This window comes from Cnephaeus nilssonii (assembly GCF_951640355.1).
Source record: "Cnephaeus nilssonii genome assembly, chromosome: 15".
Taxonomy (NCBI): domain Eukaryota; kingdom Metazoa; phylum Chordata; class Mammalia; order Chiroptera; family Vespertilionidae; genus Cnephaeus; species Cnephaeus nilssonii.
Window position 1 is genome coordinate 30829319 of NC_137086.1, and position 12392 is coordinate 30841710.

Consider the following 12392-nt stretch of genomic DNA (forward strand, 5'->3'; position numbering starts at 1 on the left):
GGGCCCTGGTAGCTCAGTTGGTTAGAGCATCGTCCTGATACACCAAAGGTTGTGGGTTCAATCTCTGGTCAGAGTACATACAAAAATCAACTAATGACTGTGTAAATAAGTAGAACAATAAATCAATGTTTCTCTCTGTTTCTCTCAGGGTTTATCTCTCTTCTTATCTCTAAAATCAATAAATTTAAAGTATCATTGTGATAATTCATCCAAACATTGGCTGATTAAAGGAAACATCAGATTGAAGTTGAATCTCAACTCTTTGGCCTACCAACAATATAACCTAAATCTAGAGTGACCACTTTTGTCTGGGGCAGTCCCAGTTTATACAAGCAGTGCCACTGTAATTGTTAATAGTACCCCTTTTTGACTCTCATAAGTGTTTTAATTTTGAGTAACTTAAATATCATCCTACATAAACACCAATTCCCTTATCTGAAAAGAGATATAAGAAAACCTATATAAGGTAATAGCTGCTATTATTATTATTAGTCACTGATTAATAGGGCAATATAACAATAACCCAGACTCCTAAAACATTTTTCATAATTTCTGCCTCCTTTATATTGCCATTCTCACTTTTCTTCAGTAGCACACACACATGCATGCATTAATTATAAGGATATTTTGAGAGAGGTTTTTAACGGTATCTTTAAGGAAACTTGAAAAACTTGGGGCCCTTAGAAGGCTCAGAATAAAGAATAATTAAAATGTTTAGATCATATGACTATCTGGTAATATAACTAACATTTGAAATAAAATAAGGGAATAATTCTTTTTCTTCAAAATCTAAAATCTCTAACATAGACTTTGAAAACCAATGGCCCATCCTGAAGTCTTTCAAAAACTAGAGCCTAAAAGAGCATAAAGAAGTTATCAAAATGAAATATGAAGAAATTTCAAACTTACCTGAACTGCACAACCCAGTAAAAGTAAAAGCAACTTTTTAACTTCTTCTGTGCCTTGTTCTGAAATAAAAACAATAACTGAGTATAACATTTTACATTAGTTCAATTCTCTTTCTTATATATTTTTTCTTAAATATATTTTATTGATTTTTTACAGAGAGGAAGGGAGAGGGATAGAGAGTTAGAAACATTGATGAGAGAGAAACATCGATCAGCTGCCTCCTGCACACTCCCTTACTGGGTATGTGCCTGCAAGCAAAGTACATGCCCTTGACCGGAATCGAACCTGGGACCCTTCAGTCCGCAGGCCGACGCTCTATCCACTGAGCCAAACCAATTAGGGCCTCTTTCTTATATTGATAGAAGCATGTCTATAGGTAATATTCACAACTTGACTAAAAGGTTAAGAATGTAAGTAAAATGAAAAATTTTAAGAAAACAGCTCTGTGTACAATGTGGTAATAGCAGGAGAAATGGACAAGGATTTCAATTTTGAGGAGCTACAGTATAGATAAAATAGGCTTCAAAGTTCTGTGCAATAAAGTATGCAACTATAAATCCACTACTTTTCCATAAATGATTATACTACACTAGCGAACTAAATTAAGAACTGTTGCTATAGGGACATGCCTCAAGATCAGCCAAAATGGTTCCTAACATATCAGGCTTCTTTTAGGACTATTACTGTTTTCTTTCTAAAATACCTTGTATGAGTCATCTACGAGTAAAATTTAAATGGCTTTCCACTGTGTAGGTTCATGAGGATTAAAACCTTGTCAGTTACAGTGAAACTGGTAAAATAAATGTATATAATGAGCTGGACAAAATTAATGGTCTGCAAAAGAACTGAAGAACACATTTGCTATCCAATTCAACTCAGGTTTGCTTAAAACATTTAGCAGACAAAAAAAGGTCAATTCTTTGGACCAGAATTTCACCATCAGGCCAATCTGGTTTATGATAAACTCCAAATCTTCTTTTCAAACATTTCCTCCTACTCTCCATGAAACAGCCTACTTTCTTAGCTACACTAATCACCTTTCCCCAATATAAATACACCCAAACTGCCTTAACTTCTGTTACTCTGCCTTTCTTCCTTTCCCCCTCATCCCTCTACTTACTAATCACAATCCTAGGCAGAGCTTTATGTAACACCTCTGTGTAGCCTTCTCTGACCTAACCATCAATGGTCCCAAACCTCACTAATCTGCCAACTTGAATAAGTAATAGCTCCATATTTTATGTCTTAACATTTTTACATATCTCTATTTTGTACCAATTCTTACATGATTTCCCAGTAATCTATATCTCTCAACAAAACACAAGGTCCTGAAGAGTATAGACCATTTTCTTTATATTGTTGGTCCCTACTTGGTAGGTAATTACTAAATACACGTGGAAATAAAAATAATTCCATTCTACATATAAAATATTTTTTCATTTTTTATTTGTATAACCAAATATCCCAGAATATCGCCCCCATCTAACTGGTAGTTTCTTCAATAAAAACAGCTATGTGATTTTAGTGTGGTTTTTTTTAAGAGCTATCATTCTTTCTTTCTTTTTTAATATATTTTATTGAGTTTTTACAGAGAGGAAGGGAGAGGGATAGAGAATTAGAAACATCAATTTTAGAGAAACATCGATCAGCTGCCTCCTGCACACCCCCTGCTAGGGATGTGCCCACAAGCAAGGTACATGCCCCTGACCTGAATCGAACCTGGGACCCTTCATCTGCAGGCCGACGCTCTATCCACTGAGCCAAACCAGCCAGGGCTGATTTTAGTTTTTATTTTGGTGGAGGTACGATTTGGAGAAGATAACTTTATTTGGGTTACATGCAGCCTGTTAGAATAAGTCCATTGTTGAAATGGTTATGTAGTTGCTAATTTCCCCAATTATTCAAAAATTAAAACTCTAAATATGTCACATTTAAAGTCTAGTAAGGTACAGAAACTTTTGAAAAAAATAATTTAAATGATCTAAGAAACTGGTTCTCATCTTTCCATCCAGAAGTAATTTATATTTACAAATTACAGCATATCAATCAGTAAGACCTTAGACTCAAACAACTGTGGCAATGGTACATAGTAGATAAGAAGAAATATATAAAAAGAAACCTAAAAATTATTTCAGAAATACTTCTTTTCTAAGGTTATGTTCCTTGAAGCCAATAGCTACATTATCTTCTATCCTTGTTTATGACCCACTAAAACTTATCACAGAAAACTATCAATTTGGTATAGTAGAAAAAACATCAGACTTAGTGAAAATGTATGCCTGATCCCATCCACAACTTACAAATATTCTGAGTTTATTTTCTCTATATAAAATGGAATATTACCTCCAGCTTTCCCTATACAGTCATGAACAACTTGGTCTATTGATGTAAATAAGCAAGATCTGGGTAAGCATTCTAGTATTACAAAAGGCAAAGACTTTATTATCACATTATGCTAAAGTTAATACTTACCACAAAAGGGGGTTTTCCCAATAATTAAGATATTTGGCAATGACATCATGATCAACTGCTGCAAAGTCTCCTATAAAAAGATATCCAAAGGTTGTTACATAGAAATGCTGACTAGGTAATTACTCAACAAGCTATAACTTATGATTTGTGCACTTCTCTGCATGTGTGCTATACTGCAATTAAAAGGCTTTTTTAAAAATATATTTTATTGATTTTTTTACAGAGAGGAAGGGAGTGGGATAGAGAGTTAGAAACATCAATGAGAGAGAAACATCGATCAGTTGCCTCCTGCACACCCCCTACTGGGGATGTGCCCACAACCAAGGTACATGCCCTTGATCGGAATCAAACCTGGGGCCCTTCAGTCTGCAGGTCGACGCTCTATCCACTGAGCCAAACCAGTTAGGGCCAGGGGAGGATCTTAATAAAATATTTATCAGCTTTATAGGTGTGCTCTTTCAGGGTTGTGGTCTCCACAGATTTAGTACCAGGGCAGGGGGTCATTAGTCAATGTAGCTGGTCCTAAGGCAGCCAGGTTGTCTGGTTTTGCTGCTTTTCTGGCCTGGAACTGAAATACAACTGAGGCTTAGATGTTATTTTTAGGGAAGAAAAGGTCAGGAGGGCTCAACCATATGACTAGCGATATGCTACGGGGGGATAGGTTACCCTGGGGGGGAGGTTCTTGTTTTCCCAGTTTGCCCCTTGCTCTGCTCATGTCTGTCAGAAGGCAAGGGGACGAATCAGCCCTGCCCTCTCCCCTCGGTAGCCTAACCATCAGCAAATTGGGGGAGGAAAGAAGCTTTAATATTAAATGTACTTCTGAGTTTTGAATATCAAATATTTTACCTCAAATACTTTTTCTTAGGGGTATATAAGATACACAAATTTTGTATTTTTAATTGCTTTAGAAAGACTTTTGGGGGGGAAAGTCTGATTTTTCCAAAAGATAGGTTATTTAACAGGTAACAAGAACTGCATTAATTTAAACTTTGTTAACTTGAAATCTGTCATATTAAAGCAAGCTACGTGAGAAAAAATAATTTTAGTAAGTCTACTAATTGTGTAAGTAAGATGATTGATGTATTTCTGAAGATCACAAGTGCCTTTGAAACATTTTATCTAAGAATATGAAACATGGAAGCAAGTAGAGATGGTTTGGTAAACTGGTCTAAAGAAAGGGCATACAAGAGTGGTACAAGGAGAATTTCAACTATCAGTGATACTTTATGTTTTAAATATCTGAAACAATATTGACAAAATGTTACAATATTCAATCACTTCTAGCCCTAAATTAGTCCACCGATATTCAAACTTAGATTTAAAAAAAGAAAAGCGTATAACTGGTCATCCAGCAAATGTTAATGAAATACACACAGATATGTCTAAAAAAAGAGTGACAATCAAGAAAAAGCTCAAGTAGTTGGAGTGTCATCCTGATACACCAAGGTTGCGGATTTGATTCCCAGTCCAGGGCACATACAAGAATCAACCAATAAGTGCATAAATAAATGGAACCACAACTCATTGTTTCTCTCTCTCATATCAATAAATAAGTAAATAAAAAAGAAAAGAAAAAAGAAAATCATTATTAATATCATCTTGGCACTATTAACATCTGGGCTTAAAAACGTTTATAAGAAATTTAGCATAGACTTTTATTTCTGGCAACAAGGAATACTAGATATTAGAAAGGAATCTAAAAATACTGAAGGATTAAAAATTTTTTTTAAATATATGACTAAGTTCAAAACAAAGTAAAAAGATAATTTCTCAGTTAAAAGATAAAACAGAAAAAATTAAGTCCTGTCTAGGGAAACAAGGAAAAAGCTGTTTTTCTTAGCCTTTGGTAGATGTTGAGGAGGGTTGTTTCCCTAAGGATTTGTAACAGTACCAGTTAAAAAGATATATGTAAACACTTAAGTACATCATTTCCATATACACAGATGCAGAAAGAGAGATCCAGAAGTATATATATATATTCAGGCACTGTAGTGGTAATCTCTATTAGGCACTGGAACTGTTCATAATTTACATTTTTTCTAGTTTTCTATAGTAAACAACTATTGATTCTAAAATAATATAAAGCTGCTTAAAATAAATTAAAAGTGGTTCTGGGTTGGTTGCAAGAAAAGCAACAAATCTTCTCTGAAGCAATGAACACTTGGCCCAGACACAAAAGTATTCCCATAGATAAATTTCCTCCCAAAATGACCTCACAATTAAAACACACACACACACACACACACACACACACACACACACACACACACACACCATTACCACCAGGGCTACCACCAATCACCATGAGAAATAGCAAACAGAAAACACAAGGCAGATTCAGATTCCTACAGATCTGATTTCAGATTTTGGAATTATCAGACATAAAATTTAAAATAGGAAATTTTAAATTTCTAAAAAAGTAAATGAAGAAATTGAAGAATGATTAATAAACAAAATAAAAAAACATGAAAAAAGATCACACAGAGCTTCTAGAAAGGAAAGATATAATTATTGAGGGTCAAAATTAATCAGTGGGTAAAACAGAGATTTGACAAATATGCAGGGCAAATTAGCAAACTGAAAAGATAGTTTGGAAAAACTTCTCAGAATTTAGCACAAGATTGAATATAAAAGAAAAAAATACTTTTTGTTAATCTTCACCTGAGGATATTTTTTTCCATTGATTTTTAGAGAGAGTGGAAAGGAGGGGGAGAGACAGAGAAACATCGATGTAAGAATGATACAGTGATTGGCCTCCCACACATGCCCCGACCAGGGCCAGGGATTGACCTGCAACTGAGGTACGTGCCCTTGACCGGAATTCAACCTGGACCCTTTAGTCCACAGGCCAATGCTCTAATCACTGAGCAAAACCAGCTAGGGCTAAAAGAAAATTTAATAAACATGGAGGATAGAGTTAAGAAAGCCTAGTATACATTTAACAGAAATATCTGAGTTATATCTGGTAACAGAATAGTAAAGAGTCAATATCAGAAGAGACAAAATTAGCAGCCAAGAGTGAAAAGTGACAGTTTAACCTAAGAACAAAAATGAGACTGATAGCTGACTTCTCCAGAACAATAAAGAATCCAGAGACAGAAGAATAAAATCTGCAAAACATTGTGAGGAAACTCATTTGCACCCAATAACATAGCTTTAAAGTGTACAAAGGAAAACTTGACCAATCCACTCTATCATTATAATGGGAGATTTCAAGTCATCTTTCTCAGTAACTGGGAGATCAAGAGACAAAATTAATCAGGCTGCAAAGGTTTCAACAATACATTAACAAACAAGCTCGCTCTGACTCTGCACCCAAACAATTAAAGAATACAGATCTCTTTCAAGCACACATGGAATTTTGATAAAATCTGACAACAAACTAGGCCAAGTCAAATAATTTTTAACAAATGTCAAAAAGTCAGTATCATACAAACCAAATTCTTTGACCAAAATTCAACAAATTGTTTAAAAAATACCATTATTTTTGGAAATCTAAAAGCATAGTTTAAATAACTCATAACTGAAAATAGAAATCATAACAAAAATTAGAAAATTCACAGAATAAACATTTTAAAAATATAACATACTAAAATTTGTCTGATGCAGTTATAGCAATTCTTAGAGGTATATCGATAACCTTGAGAATGCTCATATTTAAATTGTGCAATATGCATCCAATTTAAGTTTTAAAAAGAACAATAAAAAGTACACTCTTGAAAGGCATAATTAGAGCAAGCTAACAAGATATTGCATTATACAAATCTCAATAAACTGAGAACTGGTTTTAAAAATTTATAAAATACAATAATTATTTGTAAAATTAGATAATGATGAAGTGCTTACTTGTATCTTAACATTGCATAAAAGGAACTATGTCATTATTGTTCTATCTCCAGGAAACAGACCAGTACCTGGCATATAATAAGCATTGTTAGGTGATTGATCTTAAGTAACACAACAATGTATGTGAGCAGTTATTAAAATATAATAGATGGAAAAAAACACACACTTACCTGATAATAACATTTTATCTGTCTCACCAAAATGGATAGATTATGAATTCTAAGTGAGGCATCATTGTTGACTTTTTTATTTACCCTCTGAATCTCCGATTTAGGATTACTGAAAGAAATTTAAAAAAATACTTTAAACTAAAATTATACTGAAATATACTATCAACCTATAGATGACTAAAAATAATTATATATTTTTCTTTAAACAAATTGTACATTCATCTACATTATGAGAAATGATTCAAAAGGACAGATGATTACTTTGAAACATATTCTGTGCTTCTAATGAATAAAAATGCATCTGATATTTCTAAGACAATAGCAAAATAAATTTGAAACACAAGTCAGATGTTGCCCTTCATTCTCATTTTGTCTCTACAACTTCCTTAGATAAATAACCTCTTATTTCCCTGAAAAAAAAAAAAAAAAAACACACACACACACACACACTAGAGGCCCGGTGCACAAAATTCATGCACGGGGGGGGGGGGGAGGTCCCCTCAGCCAACCTGTACCATTTCCAATCCGGGATGATAGAGCCTAAACCGGCAGTCGGACATCCCTCTCACAATCCTGGACCGCTGGCTCTTAATCGCTCACCTGCCTGCCTGCCTGGTTGCCCCTAACTGCCAACCACTGCCGCCCTGATCGCCCCTAACTTCCCTCCCCCCCCCCCCCCCGTGCTGGCCTAGTCGCCCCCAACTGCCCCCCCCTGCTGGCCTAGTCACCCCTCATGCCCCCCCCCCGCCAGCCTAATCGCCCCCAACTGCCCCCCCTGCTGGCCTGGTTGCCCCACGCAGCCTGCTTGTTCAGTCATTTGGTCATCCCTCACTAACCCCCCTGCTGGCCTGGCCATAGGCAACCATCTTGTGAGAGCATGAGGGTCAATTTGCATATTACCTCTTTATTATATAGGATATATTTCCATAAACTAAAATAAAGCTATTTCAATCAAGAATGTAAACTATGGGCTAATAACCAATAAATGTTCTATCTTCTCACTGGATAATGAAGAGTATATGTGAATAGGCAACATCCCAGGGAAATTAAAGAATGCAGTGATGACACAGGTTAACACTTTTATCTTGGGTAATCTTTATAGATTTAATGAAAGCAAAGGGTTCAATGATTTTGAGGTAGCAGAAACTGAAGAAGAAAAACATGCCATGGTTAAGAATGAGAAATTCAATGACACCAAAAGCAAAGATAACAAATGCAAAAATAAACAAGTGTGATAACATCAAACTTAAAAGCTTCTTACAGCAAAAGAAACCATCAACAAAATGAAAAGGCGACCTATGGAATGAAAAAAAAATTGCAAATCATATATCTGATAAAGGGTTAATATCCAAAATATATAAAGAACTCGATACAACTCAATAGCAAAACACAAACAAATAATCCAATTTTAAAATGGGCAAAGAAACTGAATAGACATTTTTCCAAAGAAGATATACAAATGGCTAACATACAAGAAAAGGTGCTCAACACCACTAATCATCAGGCAAATTGAAACTACAATGAGATATCACCTCATACCTATTACAATGGCTATTACATCAAAAGAGAAGAGATAACAAGTGTTGGTGAGTATGTGGAGAAGAGGGAACCCTTGTGTGCTGTTGGTGGGAATGTAAATGGGTGCAATCACTATGGAGGTTCCTCAAAAAATTAAAAATAGAACTATCATATAATCCAGCAATCCCACTTCTGGGTATATATCCAAAGGAGTTGAAACCAAGATTTCAAATTGTTCTCTGCAGGTACACAGCAGCATTATTTACAATAGCCAAGATATGGAAACAACTTAAGTATACATCAGCAGATAAATGGATAAAGATCTGATACACACACACACACACACACACACACACACACACACACACACACACATTATTCAGCTATGAGAAAGAAGGAAATCCTGCCCAGTCAAGCATGGCTCAGTGGTTGGGTGTCGACCCAGGAACCAGGAGGTCACTGATTCGATTCCTGGTTGGGGCATATGCCCAGGTGTGGGCTCGATCCCCAGTCGGGGGCATGTAGGAGTCAGCCTATCAATGATTCTCTCTCATCGTTGATGTTTCCATCTCTCTCTCCCTTTCCCTTCCTCTCTGAAATCAACAAAGAGAGAGAGAGAGAGAGAGAGAGAGAGAGAGAGAAAGGAAATCCTAGCATTTGTGACAACATGGATGGACCTTGACAGCATTATGTCAAATGAAATAAGCCAGAGACAGAAAAATACTCTGGTCTCATTTACATGTGGAATTTTTAAAAAGTCAAATTCGTAAAAACAGAAAATAGAAAAGTAGTTGCCAGGGGCTAAGGGGGTAAAGGGACTAGAAAGAGGTTGGTAAAAGGGTTCAAATTTTCTTTTCTTTCTTTTGTTTTTTTGTTGTTAATCCTCACCTAAGGATATTTTTCCCATTGGTTTTTTTGGGTTGCTTTTTTTTTCAGAGAGTGGAAAGGAAGGATGGAGGGAGAGAGGGAGGGAGGGAAAGAGAGAGAGAGAGAGAGAGAGAGAGAGAGAGAGAGAGAGAGAGAGAGAGAGAGAGAGAGAGAAACATTGATTTGAGAGAGACACATTAATTGGTTGCCTCCTTCCCACACAGCTGGGAATAGAAACTGCAACCTAGGTACATGCCCTTGACCAGGAATCGAATCCGTGACCCTTCAGTCCAAGGGTTGACACTCTTACCACTGAGCCAAATCAGCCAGGGCAAGGGTACAAACTTTCAGTTGTAAGCTAAGGTCTGAAGATGTGATGTAAAATATGATAACAATAATTGATAACACTGTATTATATAACTGAAATTTGCTAAGAGTGGAACTTAAATGTTCACACACATACTAAAGAAAAAAATGTGAGGCAATAGCCCTAGCTGGTTTGGCTGTCTGCCCCTGGCCTGAAGGGTGGAGGGTTCAATTCTGATCAAGGGCATAAGTACCTTGGTTGCAGGCTCGATCCCCAGCCCTGGTCAGGGCAAATGTGGGAGGCAACCAATCAATGTGTCTCTCACAATGATGTTTCTCTCTTTCTCTCTGTCTCTGCCCCTCCCTTCTACCCTCTCTAAAAAATCAATGGGAAAAATATCCTCAGATGAAGATTAAAAACAAGAAGTGAAGTACAAAAGGGGATTCAAATATAGAGTTAAGAAAATAGAAAAAACAAAAAAACAAAAAGTGAAGTACAAAAGGGGATTCAAATATAGAGTTAAGAAAATAGAAATAAAAAGATGGAAGGCAGCTAGAAAGGGAAGATATTTACAGAACATCTATGATTGCAAATGAAATTTCCATTACTCTAGGTAGTCCAAAGTAGTAACTTGTCTAAAATCCTAAATTTTATCCTTTACTCTTTCAGCCTTTTCTCTTATGGAATCATTCAAGAAAACAAAGTCTGTATTATTTGAGCATATTCCTAATTGTTTTCACAATAACCAAAATAAAGAAGATTTATTTCCTTTCCCCACTAACTTCATTACAATAATATTTTATTGTAAACCTAGGTATTTAATTCTGACAACAAATATTTAAGAAAGATTTCGATATTGTAACTGAAAATGTTTAGAAACTAAACTACAAATTTAAAGTACAAACCCATTATTACATGACACTATATGATTTTGATTATACCTTGGGATGGATGTTTAATCTATCCTATATAATAAAAGAGAAATGTAAATTGACCGTATCTCCACTACGCTCACCAGCCAATCAGGAGTGAGTATGCAAATTAACCCAGCAAAGATGGTGGGTTAATTTGCATACATAAGCGCCAGGCGGAGAGCAGAGCGGGAGAGCCAGCAGAGAGTGGAGTGGCTTGGGGAACCTGGCTCCCCAAGCCGCCAGATGGAGAGCAGAGAGGGAGAGCTGGAGGTGTGGAGGACTTGGCAGAGCGGGAGGCCATGGGATGGAGACAGAGCAGGAAGGAAAAACCAAGAGGGCAGGGAGCACCAGGAATTCTGGGAACAGTAGTTCTGGTGGCAGCTCCAGGACCAGAAGCGGAAGTCCAGAGCGCGGGGAGCACCAGGAATGCTGGGAATCGTAGTTCTGGTGGCAGACGGATCTCCTAGACACTAGAGTAAAGTGAGCCTGGAGCAAGTTACTGTTGTGGTGGGGGATGGAGGGAAAGCAATGGTGAGAGACATAAGTAAAATCAGAGTGTCTAGGAAAAATTAAAGGGAAGCTATCCTAAAACTTCCAGGAAATCTCTACCAATGAAGCAAAGGGAAAAAAAATGCCTCTAATATTCTGTGAGCAACATACCAAACTGCACTGGGGTCTCAGACAATTCGCTCATATGATTGCAAAGACAGACAGAAACTCCCGGATTGGGAGGGCTCCCCTGAGGGCTCCCAGATTGGAGAGGGTGCAGGTCAGGCTGAGGGACCCACCCCCACATGCACGAATCTTCGTGCACCGGGCCCCTAGTATATATATAAAAGCCTAAGGGACCATCTGACAGGTAGCTATGATGCACACTGACCACGAGGGGGCAGATGCTCAATGCACAGGCATGGAAACATGGAATAGATTGATGAATCGAGAGGGAAGGGGGGAAGGGAAGGGTGGGAAGATATTAACCAAAGATCTTATATGCATCCTCGAGGCCCCATGCACAAATGGGGTCCCTTGGCCTTGTCTGTGGGGATCGGGCTGAAACCAGCCCGGTGCGTCCCTCGGCCTGGCCTGTGGGATCGGGCCAAAACCAGCAGTCTGACATCCCCAGAGGGGTCCTGGATTGCGAGAGGGTGCAGGCCAGGCCGAGGGCCCCCACCGATGCATGAATCCGTGCACCAGGCCTCTAGTACTCTAATGAACATATGTGATTTCATTGCTACTTTTAAAAATTTTACAAAGTAAATATTATATTTGCCCCTGACAGAATTGTTAAAAAATTTGTGTTCTTTAAAGTGATTTTTTTTAAAGTAAAGTTTTAAAGTTCCTTTTTAAATTTTATATCCAACATTCCTCATATGATACTTTTAAATTTAT

At 37.1% G+C, this 12392-nt stretch overlaps 1 protein-coding gene across 9 annotated transcripts in view; it reads right to left on the reverse strand.

The window, feature by feature from the left end:
• CCDC88A (coiled-coil domain containing 88A) overlaps nucleotides 1–12392 on the reverse strand; it is a 110853-nt gene that overhangs the window by 78066 nt on the left and 20395 nt on the right. For 8 of the 9 annotated variants that reach the window (XM_079791923.1, XM_079791926.1, XM_079791922.1 and 5 more), the window contains exons 3-5: nucleotides 7398–7506; nucleotides 3382–3451; nucleotides 910–968 (exon numbers count right to left, since the gene is read on the reverse strand). In XM_079791923.1, the coding sequence (XP_079648049.1) occupies nucleotides 910–968; nucleotides 3382–3451; nucleotides 7398–7506 (238 nt within the window). Of the gene's footprint in view, nucleotides 1–909; nucleotides 969–2628; nucleotides 2695–3381; nucleotides 3452–7397; nucleotides 7507–12392 lie in introns of those variants that run through there. The other variant, XM_079791927.1, reaches the window with a different exon arrangement.